The sequence below is a fragment of the Nicrophorus vespilloides genome, unplaced genomic scaffold (assembly GCF_001412225.1).
Source record: "Nicrophorus vespilloides isolate i.1.1-1 unplaced genomic scaffold, Nicve_v1.0, whole genome shotgun sequence".
Classification (NCBI taxonomy): domain Eukaryota; kingdom Metazoa; phylum Arthropoda; class Insecta; order Coleoptera; family Silphidae; genus Nicrophorus; species Nicrophorus vespilloides.
Genome location: NW_017100098.1, coordinates 27,956 through 42,724, shown reverse-complemented (window position 1 = coordinate 42,724; position 14,769 = coordinate 27,956). Strand labels below are relative to the sequence as shown.

General features: G+C 31.7%; 1 protein-coding gene across 2 annotated transcripts; it reads left to right on the top strand.

Moving 5' to 3' along the window:
* The first annotated feature begins 113 nt into the window (after positions 1–113).
* LOC108567820 (beta-mannosidase) lies at positions 114–3,607 on the top strand. 2 transcript variants are annotated; one of them, XM_017928515.1, is made up of 14 exons: positions 114–295; positions 349–498; positions 551–699; positions 749–954; positions 1,010–1,259; positions 1,323–1,473; positions 1,529–1,814; positions 1,863–1,970; positions 2,032–2,222; positions 2,275–2,552; positions 2,612–2,759; positions 2,828–3,039; positions 3,093–3,275; positions 3,334–3,607. In XM_017928515.1, exons 1-14 carry the CDS (start codon positions 184–186, stop codon positions 3,559–3,561), a joined length of 2,652 nt encoding a protein of 883 aa, XP_017784004.1. In that variant the 5' UTR covers positions 114–183; the 3' UTR covers positions 3,562–3,607. The 2 variants fall into 2 exon arrangements, with proteins under 2 accessions (XP_017784004.1, XP_017784003.1); XM_017928514.1 differs by having other exon boundaries at positions 1,526–1,814.
* The last annotated feature ends 11,162 nt before the right edge of the window (positions 3,608–14,769 follow it).

Here is a 14,769-nt window from a genome sequence, read left to right as displayed (position 1 = left end):
TACTTTTCAGTAAAATATATTTTCATATTTTGTTTGTATAATCTCATTCCTCCTAATATTTATAAGTCGATGAATCGTGAAATATCATTGTATTTGATTGCGATTGAGTGCGGGCAAAGGTCGATTCTTGTGGCTGCATACAGTGTGTGTTGTTATTAATCAGCTGATCTGACAGTCACTAAAATGGTTAAATTCTGTGCGCTTATTCTTAACACTCTATTACAAATTTCATATATTAATAGTCTCCAAAGATTAATTTTAAATGGTTATTGGAATTTAGAAGATTCTAATGCAAGTAAGTAGTTGTTGTAGTGCTATATTATTTATAAATTTAGCCAATTGTTGCAGAATATACAAACCTGACTGGGACTATTCCTGGAGGAATTTACACAGATTTACAAAATAGTAATGTCATAAATAATATATTTGTTGGATCTAATGATGTTGATACTAGATGGGTTTCAAAATTGAATTGGAATTACTCAAGGTGTTTTGAAGGTAACAATTATATATCTTGCATCAATTCTGTACTAGTATTATATATTTACAGTGAATGAGAAATTGTTCTATCATGATCAGATCTACTTGGTATTCGAAGGTATTGATACATTTGCTGAAGTATTGGTGAATGGCCAGACTGTAGGCACTACAAACAATATGTTTGTTAGGTATGAATTTGATGTGAAAGATCAGATTGAAGTAAGTTAAATAAGATAAAAAAAAAATCAATTAATAATGATTACTTTAGTTTGGCAAAAATTGCATATTAGTGCACTTTAAATCTCCGGTAGAACGTGCAGATTTCTTCGCCAAAAGACAAGATAAATATTATAGCGTTCTACCTAAATGTGTGCCAAACGAATATCATGGAGAATGTCATGTGAATCACATCCGAAAAATGCAGGCATCATTTTCTTGGGATTGGGGTCCTGCTTTTCCATCCATGGGAATTTGGTTGGTATAGTCCACCTTAGTCTCTATTAATTTGTTTGAAATTGTTTCATTATAGGAAAATGGTATACTTAGAAGCTTACAATCACACTATAATAAAAGATGTTACAGTTAAAATAGAGGATCTAGGTGATAAATGGATGTTCAATCTAAAGACTTACATGCAATTGAATAAGTTGAAATGTTTAAGTGGAAGTTTATTAATTAAATTGAGCACTGACTTTGAAACTATAGAATATATGCATGAGATAAACCAGAAAGACAAGATACAAGAATTTGAGGATCACAGGCAATTTCAAATAAGAAAGGTTGATAATGATGACATAATTGTTTAATGAAATTTTGTTAATTAATGTATTTGTCCTAAATAGGAGAAGTTTACGTTATGGTGGCCTAATGGTTATGGCGAGCAAAAATTGTACAAATTAAAAGTGCAATTTGTGAGTTCAGATAATCAAGAAACTACCATTAAGCGTCTGCGAGTTGGTATAAGAAAAATAGAGCTTGTACAGGAACGTTTAGGTAAATTAACATTACTATTTGATGTGATAATTATAATATGTTACTGTAATTACAGAAGAGGGTTTCAATTTCTTCTTCAAAGTGAATGATATACCGATTTTTGCTAAAGGAACAAACATGATTCCTATAAGTATTTTGCCTGAACTTGGACAGGATATTAAAAAAATTAGGTATTTATTGCAATCATGTAAAGATGTCCATATGAATATGATCAGAATATGGGGAGGAGGCGTATACGAATCAGACGAGTTGTACAGTGTCGCAGATGAGATGGGTATACTGATTTGGCAGGACTTTATGTTTGCATGTTCAATGTACCCAACAAATGAGGAATTCTTAAAGTACGTATTCAAGATTTATATTTCAGTAATTTTAATGAATTATTGTAGTACGGTTAAAATGGAAGTGCAGCAGCAAATTCGCAGATTACAACATCACGCTTCCATAGCAATTTGGGCTGGAAATAATGAAAATGAAGCTGCCCTAGTACAAAATTGGTAACTTTCGAAATCCACGATTTCAAATATTATGCATGTGTCGTTTACAAATGTTTGTTAGGTATGGAACTGACGCAAATTTTACTCTCTATAAAAAGGATTACATCAAGTTGTATGTAGACACGGTAAGAAGTGTGGCCTTAATGAATGATGATTCAAGACCGTTCTTGGTGTCCAGTCCGACAAATGGTATAAAATCTGAAGAGAGTGGATTTATTGCTAAGAATCCGCAGGATCAACTCAACGGCGATGGTAATATTTTAAACATGCTGAATTTGTGATGAGTATGAAACAACATTTGCAGTACACTACTATAATTACGTAATGGATGGTTGGGATCAGAACATTTATCCCGTTGCCCGTTTTGTTTCCGAATACGGCTATCAATCGATGCCATTTCTAGAATCTTTATTGAAGGCTACCAACGACAATACCGACATAATCATTGGTAGCAAGTTCATGGAACATAGGCAGCATAGTCCTGGAGGTTTTGCTACAATGCAAACACTTATATCAAAAAGATTACAGTTGCCTGACCAAAACAGTGCGAATTTCACAAAGGCCTTCATTTTTTACTCTCAAGTATATTACAATAATCGCAATAAAAAATCTATTTACCTATTTTCATTATTTTCAATTAGATCTCGCAAGCAATGTCAATTAAGATTGAAACTGAATACTACAGGCAATGGCAGAACAAAACAAACAGCGTAGGTAAAGGTAACACCATGGGTGCTCTGTATTGGCAGTTAAATGATGTATGGGCGGCTCCTTCCTGGTCTGGAATTGGTAATTAATATTAGGATACAGTATTGTAATATACTTAAATATATAACTTAATTGTTATATCGTTACAGATTTTTATGGCAATTGGAAAATGTTACATTATTATGCGAAAGATTTTTTCGCACCAGTTATTGTGACCGCTCATGTGCTGGTAAACCGAGAAATCAACGTTTACATAATTTCTGATTTGCTGCATCCTGTCTACGATGCAAAATTAACAATGTATACATACAATTGGAACAGCTTTAATCCAATTGCCTCCGTTTCAAGATCCGTAGATGTGGTACACACTTATAGAATTAACGAATGTTTCTTGCAGTAACAGTTTTGTTGCAGTTGCACGGATCTCAATTAGTCTACAGCTTCTGGTATGACAAATCTAAATTGCAGTGCGACGCGCGTACGAATTGTTTCATCTATTTCATTTTGAAAAATAACAAGGATGAGCTTATTGCACCAGTTAATTTTGTATTACCTGACGCATTGAAGACCTCGAACATTGAACATGCTAATGTCCGAGTAAGTAATCGCATTAATATGTTTAAATTGTTTATAATGTTCTTGTTACTGTTTACAGATTCGATCTATTAATCAGGTTACCGCTGAAAAGTTCTCAATACAGATTGAAACGAACGCAATAGCAGCATTTGTTTGGTTGCAAACGGATATCCAAGGATCGTTTTCTCGCAATGGTTTTATTATGGTTGATAAAATTTGTGAGGTTTTCTTCATTGGATCAACAACAGTACATGAATTAAAAACATCCATAAACATTACGCATTTGAAGCATTTGGATTATGCTTAGTGAGATATATTCGAATTGTATAATTTATATAATAAAATAAGAAATATTTTAAACTAGCGCTTTGCGTGTTTATAATTAGTGACATTGATTTTGTTAGCTCAATTAACCGTATATAAAACATTATTTATTACCTGAATTCCCATAGATGGCGCGACATAATGTGATACTTAATTGATTATGCTTTTAATTTACTTGCGCTACTGCAGATTATTTTGTTGATTATACTCGTAATATTTGTGTTAGTTATGTTATGAATAGTAATAACAATACATATTGCAATAATTATTCAATTGCATAAATTATTAGAATCAGAAAAGTTGTGAAATAAAAATTACATATCTATCACTGCACTAGCGAGTATAGTTTTCTAAATGTATAGTTTACAATTTAATATTTTGTTTCCACATTCTGCATTAAATTTAATTGAAAAATAAAATTTAAACGTACAATTCATTGTTTTGATTTCGAACTACTTTTAGAAATGTATTCTTCGAAATTTAAAGAAAGATTTTCGGTATATAATATTATTTTTGACTGAAATCTAAAATACATTGTAGATACTGCAATTGTTTGTTTTGATATACTCGTTATTTTATGTTCATATTTGTACATGTCTGTCTTGTTGATGGGTTTTTATTAATATGTACTGTTAAAAAAGTGTAAATAGTGCTTTTGAATATATGTCTTATGACAAAACGTAAAAATAAAGATTGCTTGGAGATACATACACTCAGATTTAAATTTTAGGTAAATACGTCGTTTGAGATTTGGATTTATAAAACATAGATTAATGCTGGAGTGAAAAGTTTGATTATCTGCTCGCAGTGATGGTTATCCCTCCGATGGCTTAGGTGTACCTTTGTACGAATATTTGGACGACAGAGGGGTCTTTGTGTAATACGTGCATGCAGTTTGATCGGTGTCGCAATCAGGGCTTATTTAATTAGCGTTCCCTTGTTAATTAGGGCACCTATGTAATGAGGTGAGCCCAAACCGCACAGACCCTAATTATAACCGAAGGTATAGAGTTCCAGCGGCAAACAACAAGATTACGTGTGCGGCCGTATGCGCACCGGATTGATTACTAGCCAAGTCCTTTCTGCGTAATTGAAATCTGATAGAAATAAAATACAAGTACAAACAAGTTGTTGATGAATATCTTGTATCGCGCTTCGTTTTGTGATCCGTCCGTTGGATGTTGATGAAAATCTTTAATTTCTCATCCCACCGAACGCCGGCTAATATGTTTCGGTGCCAGCTCGTGTACAGCGACCAATCGATACGGTGATGTAATGCTTCAATTATCGAACGTTCCATATACCGCATGGCTAAATGTAACCGTAATTATCCAGCCTTAATTTAATGCACGCCAATGTGATCGTTTTAATGATGATGCAGGAAGACCGCGATGAAAGAGACCGTTCCGGCTGCGATGGAGGCGGTGTCGATGAGAAATAGGGTGCACTTTATAATGAACAAATCTTCGTTTTAACGCCGGGGTGGCCATCCCCTTTTCTTTTTCTTCTTCCCCAACTCCACCCCAGTTCTGAATGCATGCAACGTCAAGGAATACATAAATAGGGGGCCTAGTTAGGTAATCGCAAAATTACCGACCAGACAGCTCTTATTTATTTATGAAATTAAAGAGGATGTTTCCTTCTTTAATAAACAATTTACACCTTGCGCACAGTCGTCTCATTTCTGTTTCATCTCTATACTGCAAGCAACGTTAAATTATTTACGTCTACATATACATATCTAAATATATTTAATTATTTAACGTGCTTTAAACCAAGTATTCATTTATTCTTTAATATTGAATTTTTAAGAATTATATACACATTTTAATTTTGTTTAAGTAATCTAAAATCAAAATATCAACAGACTTTTCTTAATCATATTATCTCTAAGTAACTAATTTTGAAGTGAGATAATCAAAATCGTAAATTTTATTCAAAATAAATATTAATAATTAGGCATATTTTATTTATGTTTTATGTTTATGTTTTATAGAAGATAGAATTGGTTTCATATTGTCTGGAAGATATTGGTAGTTTTAAATGCAGTTAATTTAAGATAAGCATAATTTTGATATATACATATATATAAATCACAATAATACAGATTTGTTTCAAGTTATAATGTTAATAAATATATTTTTGCTATTTTTTTAATAAATTTATATTAATTCCGGAAAATAATTTTGAAATGTTAATCTTTAATAAATAGTAATGAGTAAAGGGAGTTTGGAGTGTTTATACAAATGGAGTATGAGCGGAGTTGGTATGTTGTAAATAATAGTAATAGCATTACATGTTGCAAGTGGTAATAAATAATCATGAAGGTAAATATTAAATCAAGTAATTGTAAATCAAAGAGCGTGAATAATAAATGACACAATTAAAGAAGTGAGCGCTTAGCGTATTTGCTTTTATAAATTCTAAAGTATTATAAATAATCTGTGTAATGCGTTTCGCTGAAATTACTTCCTTTCCTCACTTTCAACCCTCCGGCCCGTACCTAACTTCTCAAGGACCCGCCTGTAAATCCTTCAATCACGAGCGCTGACTTCGTACACCGTTCAGTATATACAGGCTTAATAAAATATCAGGACGATTTTTCTCTGCAAATTTGACTTTCGGAACTGTCGCATCGATTCTCGTATTTTAATTAGTTCAAACCGTGCAATTTAATTTTCAGATTGCATCAAATATATTGCTGCTAATGATTAAAAATTGCGACTATAAAACTTCCGGTTCCACGGGAACTGCTTGCATTTTTCACGTGCAGATTCTATCAGTTATATACAGCACAGCACTGCCTCTATACCATTACAACGTAATACCTAACATTTAGTAATTCTTTATTATAAATATCCTCATTATACATTTTCCGTGTATTATCGCCGATTGCGATTATATAGGAAGACGGTGCTTTATTATAAATTATTGTTTGATAAATAAGGTTTTATTGCATAGGATCATGTGTGAATTATTATTTAAGGAGGGGAAACGACGAAAAGAAGACCCGAGGCTCTTATATTAATTGTGGCGCGTAAGTTTCTATCAGTGTGTCCATTTCTCTTGCTTTCGTTAAGCTAACCCTGATACGATTATCTGGTTATAATTTGAAGTTCCGCTTCGCTGGTTCCGGAAGTAGAATTGATTGCTCCCTTTATATTTGGCGACATTCATTCACTGTATTCTATTTAATTTGATTTATGCCCCGGATTGTCTTCGTCGTAGAACTGAAAGAAAGAAACAATGTAGGTGTGTGTGTTTTCCGCATCGAGGAGATATAACACTTCAATCTCTTAATTCGCACGCCCTCAGAACCTCAATGTTATCTGTAAGCCTCAACTTCTTATGCTCCGGCACGTCTTCGGCCGCTGTTATTTCTTCTGGCATACCTGTGGATGCTAAATAACATACCTTAATCGAGTTTCTCGGAAGTGGGAATGTATGTGCCAGAGAGAGAGAGAGAGAGAGAGAGACAGAGAGAAAGGAAGACCGAATACATCAGCCCGACCAAAAATCAATCAGCGGAGGCGCACATACAATCTTATTAAATAGTTAAGGTCCTGTCTTATCTGGTGCTTGGATCTTAACCGCACCGCCTTGGGCATGTCGAAGGTCCCTTATAGTTTCCAACACAGATGTAAATGCAAATGGGGGTCACTGGGGGCATCCCCCTCTTACTGTAGACCGCTTTCCATGCATCCATTTCAAATTACACCTTAGTATCAATTCAAATTGAGCAGCCATCTAAATGTATTCCGATTTTACGTTACAGACGCATTCAGATTTTGTATTTGCTATTGTGTTTGACTTTCCATGCAATCCATTTCATGTAGATCTGTGGGTTGCATATATTCTACATCCAGCTAATTCATTTGTGAATTTTGTTCATTCGATTATAATGCAATTAAACAATTCTTCTTAAACAAAAATTAGATTTAAATCCTGTATACACCAATAACTCGCGTAGTGCGACATCGATCAATATTTACTTAACTTAAAAGACATAACATACGTTATAACATACCTAAAAGTGATCAATAACTTGTATTTCTTTTATATATAGTATGTGAGAGTAAGAATTAAATATTTTTGTTTGTTTATAATTGTAATAAATGCATGCCACGATCCAAACATTTTCTGAGTATATGCACTTGCCCTTGTTTCCATTCGTAATCGATATAACAAATTTATATTTAACTACGTATGGCTTTTATATTGACATGGTTTTTGAATACCTACGTTATGCAAATACTGGATTTCAGATAGCTATACGTATATGTACGTACATATTTTGCCAGAATTGGATAGATTGTAAAGGTGGACAGGGAATTCCATACATACAATTTTGATTTTAAATAACACGGTCGGATGTCCGCAATGAATTTGAAGTAATCACTCAGATATCGTATATAGGTATATATAATAATAATGCATATTGTTACGGACGATATAACTACATCGATATTGCATTATTCATTGGTAAATGCATCGGCATATAATTGAATACGATTAATTATTATAATTATCGGTATCAAAAATAATGCTCAATTCTGAAATCGATCTGTTTTAATTTCGCATAAAGAGGAAACAAAAATGATGTTGCGAGTGATCCATTAATTCGTTTGTAATAAAAAAAAAAACAATACAAGTACATAATCATTCATTCAAATTTGATTATATTTTCAAAATTACATATCTAAATATATCTGTACAATTTTTCATTATAATTAATATGAATAATGCTATATAGAATTCTGCAGATTTAGAATTAATTATAATAAAAAAAACTTTACATGAATTTGATATTTATTATTTATTATTATAATAAATGATTTATGTCGACCTATAATGTTTGATAAATGATCACACGTTTGATAACTAGCTTGAAAGTGGTAACTGGATTAGTATTGGTACTGCTACAATTACATACACATATGTTGTTTGATTTCTTTACTATTGTCATTTGGAGGTTTGTTGTATTTCCGTTTATTTTTATGTAAACATTTTATTGGCCTCAAATTGGAAAGTGTTATCGAACGAGGTATTTCTACCCTATTTCTATATTTAATAGTTATGATGAAACAAATACATTTTTATATATGACCCTTTCATATTAATCTTTTAGTTTTAGTTTTATTATATGCTAATGATTTAGTTTCATTCATTTAATTGTAGAATTTTTTTTATGATTGTTATTATACACAGTTTGTGGAGTAGTTACGTAATCTAACTTTAATTTATCTGGTTAATGAATTTGGTTATAATTAGATAGAAAAGTTTAAAGAATAAGTTGATTTATAGTGCAGTTGTATATATCACACTTTGTTGAATGTAACGTTGATAATTCAATTCAATCCGTTAATGTGGATTATTCTGCTCCCAAAACATACATAATTCAGAGCATTTTATTGAGTCTCATTAAAATTTACATAATGCACATTATTAATATAATGATCATTGTGAGTCTAATTCATTACCCCACATTATAGACAATGGACCAGGCATGATAATATGGCTAATACGTCTTGTTTCTTTATATTCTTGTTTGCTGACTTCATAATGTGATTGTAATTGCAATGGATATCAACGTTTCGTGCACGAAAGTAATTTGGTTCTAGATAACCTGATTATCAATTACACACACAATGTTATTATAATTTAAATTAAGATAAGTTGGTTCAAATTAATTAAAATTTTCTATTCTAAATATACCATTTATTTGCTTTTTCATTTTTAAATCTAATTTTTAGTTAGTTACGTACTTTTGTTTTTTGCTGTTGTTAAGGAATTGAGGAATTTGATTTGCATATGTCTAATTAATGAATATTTATAAATAGAAATTTAAAAAAAAAAATACCAACAATTGTTACTTTATAACTCAGAGATGGATATTGTTTTGCCAAAAAAATTCTGCAGACCAGCATCGGATTTTTTTATTTTTAAAATAATTGCGTAAAGGTATGATTAATTGATTACAACTTATTAATATATTTGTAAGATAAAATAAGGTATTCTATATATGGTGTCTGTATATTCACAAGCGGATAACTGTTAGCCGAGATCTGATAGGAAAGAAGGCATTTTACATATACATCATTTTAGAGTTCAAGAGGTTAAATTATTCAATACATAATATGTAAAAATATTATTGTTTACTTTATAATGATGTAGGTATTAATAATACTTAAATGGTGTTATATAATAGTAGTAATATAATTTTTTTTTCTTCCATTTCTAATGGATTTATTTATTAGTATCATATACCGATTTATAGCTGTTTTATTTGTGGTTTGATAAATAAATTTCTTCGTTGAATATTAGTTGAGATAATATAAAAAGAGAGAAAGGGACGTTTCGTAATTACTGATTTATTGTAATCCTGATTAAGTACGGACTTTGTACATCCTTCTATAGTGGAATTACTTGATCAATGCTGGTATAATAACGGATAATTAATAATAATAATCGAGATATGAAATAATATAGGAATAGAATGAAATACAATAAAATAATTGATATGAATTTTCACCAGTGGGAGGTAAATAATCGAGATAAATTTGAATGGGGTTTGAGTATCGTAAATTAGCAATATAAATTTAGTATGGGAATCATAGGTCCGTATTTATGTAAGCCGCTGTTAACCTGAGGCTGGGTATAATTTCTATGAGAGGGCAAGAGGTCGGGGGTTATGATGGTACGGTATTAAGCGGCGACTGCAACGGTCGGAACCGTCTTGTTCCTCGCCGGAACATGGAACTTTCTTATCTCTCTTCCTATTGTTCTCCTAATGAATTCAAATCCAGGAGGGCGGATCCGCGAAAACGTCAGCTTTGCATCAATTTGCATAATTGTATATATTGATGTTCGTTAACGAATGTTGTTCGACCGCGCCGTTCCCCTCTGCCACCATCTAAAAAGTTCCGCAAGTATTCGCCGTCCGATTTGAAATTCATTGGATGTTGCAGGATTTCAATCGCGACGGATTACATGGTGAAACGCCCTTAATTTCTCATCGCTTTACTCTACTTCCAACATAACAATGCATATTAAAAAATGTACAAAATAAAAATTTAACTAATAAGAACAATGTTATAATTTTCGTCGATTTTGTGTACTTTTGAGAAACGTAACATATTCTTTTTTCATTTAATTATTTTATTTGATTACTTGTCACTTATTTTCAATTTCATGACTAATTTACAATTTAGAAATTAATTCAATTTCAATGTTAAAGTTTCAAGAGAATTTGCTTAAAATTACAAAGTCCCGTCTCTCTTTCATTCCCCGCTCGACGTTAAGTAGGTTGTTTTCCCTAATGTTATAAATGAATAATTCCCCGCATAACAGGCCCGAATTATCCCTTATTATTTCTACCCGAAAAGCAAATTGCTTTTCTCTTGAACGTCCAAACATGTTTGCTTCTTCTTCTCTGTCTTTCTCTTGTTAATATTCTTAGAGCATTGCCTCCCCGGATTCATTTTAATTATTGGTATCAGATTGTGGCGATATCAGGTAGTTGTTATCTATCTCCTCCGCGGGATAAAATTAACTGAAATATGTCAGAAACGGGAAGAAAAAACGGATACATGATAGACCGTGGCGAGTTGTAATCAATTATGTGGCAGACGGCCACCCACGAAACATATAATTACCTGCGAAAGCCGCAGACACGACTACGGCATAGACTTCCTTGCCTCTTAATTTATGGAAAAAGGCTAATACAGTCTCAAAATTAACACTGGTCCAATGCTTACATGTTATTTTCTTCGAATTAACTATCATTCAAAGTGGAATAACATGATAATGCTAATATATAATTTATTTGTCCTTTCGATGCAAAGCTTTTGCAATATTTTTATATTTTTGGAGTTTGTAGTCTTTATATTTCGGAATGGTACTATATTAAGGTAGATTTTTATTTTAGGGCGTTTATCCGTGGTAATTCGGGAACGTTAAATACAAACATCGCGTTTATTTGCTTTAAAAACTTACTAATTTTTTATTATTTTTCTTGTAAAATTATTTATTAAACGGCAGATTTGCAGAGAGAATTTTATTGATTAGCTTATAAAATAAGTAAACACTAAGCCAGCCGCGACCACGGTAAATTAATACATGGATAATCAGCGTTCTACTTTATATCCTTAGTTTAAAATCTATCTGTATATACTCATATATATGTTACAGCAGATTTTTGTATATATTCTATGATACTTCTTAATTCATTATAGAAATATATGACTCTTCAATAGATTAAAGTATATGTATAGTTAATTTATTTTGTTTCTCGAATCAATAGTTATTTACCTCTAATGGTCCATTATGTTATGAAATAATATCACTTTTTATTGACATATCGATGTATTGAATGCCAGTCTTCATTTATGAATTAAAATTTTCATAATATAAAATAGATTATTTTTTTATTATTATTACAGTTACAATATGCAGTTGACAATATATCCAAGTGAATATAATCGAAACAGATATATGTAGATCTCAATAATATGCATAATTAGTATTCAAAAAGTAATGAATGCTATATCATTAATGATTTGTAAAAATATTCTTTAGCCAAATTAAAATTGGGATTGGGATAAAAGGATTCTAGAAGAAAGGCTAGAGAATATTAGAGATAAGTATGAAGAGTATAAATTGTTCGTGTAAAGAAACTAAATTACCTGTGTAGTCGTGTTGATAGATTTAATCTATTTTGAGCTTGTTTTAATGTATAAACATGTTATTAAGAAATAATTAAGAGGTGTTTCAATTTTCTTTGCTGATAACTTACAAAGTTCAAACTTGAAATGGTGAATCGTTAAAGTTATCATTTAAATAATAAATGCTTTTTATATAGACTTTGGGATGTATATTGATTTTGCAAGATATTAAGTATTCTAAATCATTAATGTTTTCAAACTTTTGCGTCACCATAATTTTATTTTATAATTGTTGGATACAAAAATAAATATATGTAATACTTATTTTCATTAATATAATTTAATAAACTATTAAAATAAATAAAAGTTCCAACACGTTTGACATGTTTATTCATATGCGATTTGCGTGTAATACGTACAGCAATAACAACAAAAAAAGAGGAGGACAGGTCCCATGGACAATATGTAGAATGAAACACCGCACTGGTGCTACAAATACCAGTGAGATATTCATCACACCGCATAGATTTAAATGCATCTGCACGCGCCAATAAACTGTATATCATTACGAACATCGGCTTATTGAAAACGCAATCCGCATAATGGCAAAAATACAATATTGTATCATAACTCAAACTAGTTAATTTAACATATTGCCGTTGCGTATTGTAGCACTCTTATCGTGTTACAATAATTCATACGTGTTTGTCTCTCGGCGTGTGTAAATGTATATTCGTATTTAATGTTGGTGGATGATAGCGCCGGTTGGGCAGCACCGTTGAAATCAGTGCTGCTACAGCTGTTAGCGAGATTAACAATAAAATAATACAGTGGATCACAAATCACCCACTAATTTGACTGTGACCTATCCATCGACCCTCTCCTACCCTTCCGCCCATCGTCGAAGCGCCATTCCACAGCGGAAGTTGCCTGTAAATTTTGGAAGTTGGAAATGTCCGGCCTGCGAATTATATCGTGGCTCGGGCTTTATATCAACATTTCTCTGCGTCCATAGGAGATGTTTACTTTGGAATGTGTTATCTTCACGAAACTGCCCACGGTGTATTAACCTCACCCCGGATGGTCATAGAAAGGCAAGAAGAAATTAAAAAAAAAATACATGGCCGGTGGATATAAAATGCAGAAGATGTGCCCCCGCTCATTATCAACTAGATAGCTTCTATCGATTAGCGGAGGTGTTAAGCCTATGAATTATAAGTGGCAGGAAATAAGCCGGCGCAGTTTAAGCTATACCTGTAATTTGGGCCAATATATCTTCGCTAAACCGATCGGCCACATACATATTAACTGGTAGTAGTCCGGTTTATAGAAAAGGTGTTAAAATGAAATTGTTTTCTCCTTCACTCGCCGCCGTTTGAATCTCGGAATCAGAACCGCCTTCGATATCACATATTATTAACGGGTGGCGTGTGTAGGCGTCATTTTTCCAACTCTTATCTGCTTAGGTGAATCTTAAAGGCTCGTTTTAATATGTTAAACGAATTCATTCATAATTCGGTATACGGATGAGTATCTACTATATACAAGGTGATTACAACTTGGAAAAGGATTTTTTTTATTATAAATCATTCAAGGTCCTTGAACTTATTATTTTTTATTTCAGAGGTTGTTAAATAATATGTCCGAACGTCATATTTACACTACAGATATGTCTTAAACTTATTTCATTTCAATGAACATTTTTAAATTGTGTATAAAATATCCATTATGTATCATAGTTATATGTGCGGTTTATACAATTTGTAAATTAAGCTAATTTATATGAATTCACTTTTATGAAATTTTTGCGTATATTCTTCATAATTGAAGAAGTATTAGAAATCCATTATTTTCCAGCGTTCGTGATACATGCATTTTATTATTATTATTAAAAAATAATTGAGTTATAAATATTCAAACGATAGATTTGCGTTGGTTGTATAATAACTGTAGGCAATAGGTTAAAAATAATTAGTAATTGCGTTTAATCTTTGAAATCGTGTGGAACGTTAGAAAGTGTATATTTACAGATGATTCGTAGGCCGCTAAAGCAAATTTTGATAATTAAGATAAGAGGAAAATATGAATACAATTTTAATACACTGCTCGATTTATATTCCTTGTTTAGTATCTGCAAAATGAGATTAGAATTTACATTGATTGTCAGGCTGTGATATAGGAAAATTATATAAAATTTTCTGGAAGTTACTTAATAGTGATATAACGCGAGAAATAAAGTTAGGATATTTATAGAAATCGCATTTATAATACTTGTCAAGTTACTTTGCTGTTATTGAGTATTGACTTTCTTGCTTTGTACGTGTTTTAGAACAGTAGAATAGTTATTGACACTCGATTTAAAACCGATCTGTCATTTAGTGTATGCTAATTCGAATTTAATGAGGGCATAATCCATACTTCGCTGAAAATCAGATTACAGTTTTTTTTTAAATTGGTTGATTATGAATGCACAATGTTACGTGCTGAAGCCAGTTAATGATGGCACGTAAAAATGTGTTCGGCCTTAA

Bases quoted from the DNA above. Each gene is read 5' to 3' on its own strand.
- LOC108567820 (XM_017928514.1), top strand. From the start codon at position 184: ATGGTTAAATTCTGTGCGCTTATTCTTAACACTCTATTACAAATTTCA. The intron at 1,971-2,031 runs GTAACTTTCGAA...AATGTTTGTTAG, and splicing joins GCTGCCCTAGTACAAAATTG to GTATGGAACTGACGCAAATT. The intron at 2,553-2,611 runs GTATATTACAAT...ATTTTCAATTAG, and splicing joins CCTTCATTTTTTACTCTCAA to ATCTCGCAAGCAATGTCAAT.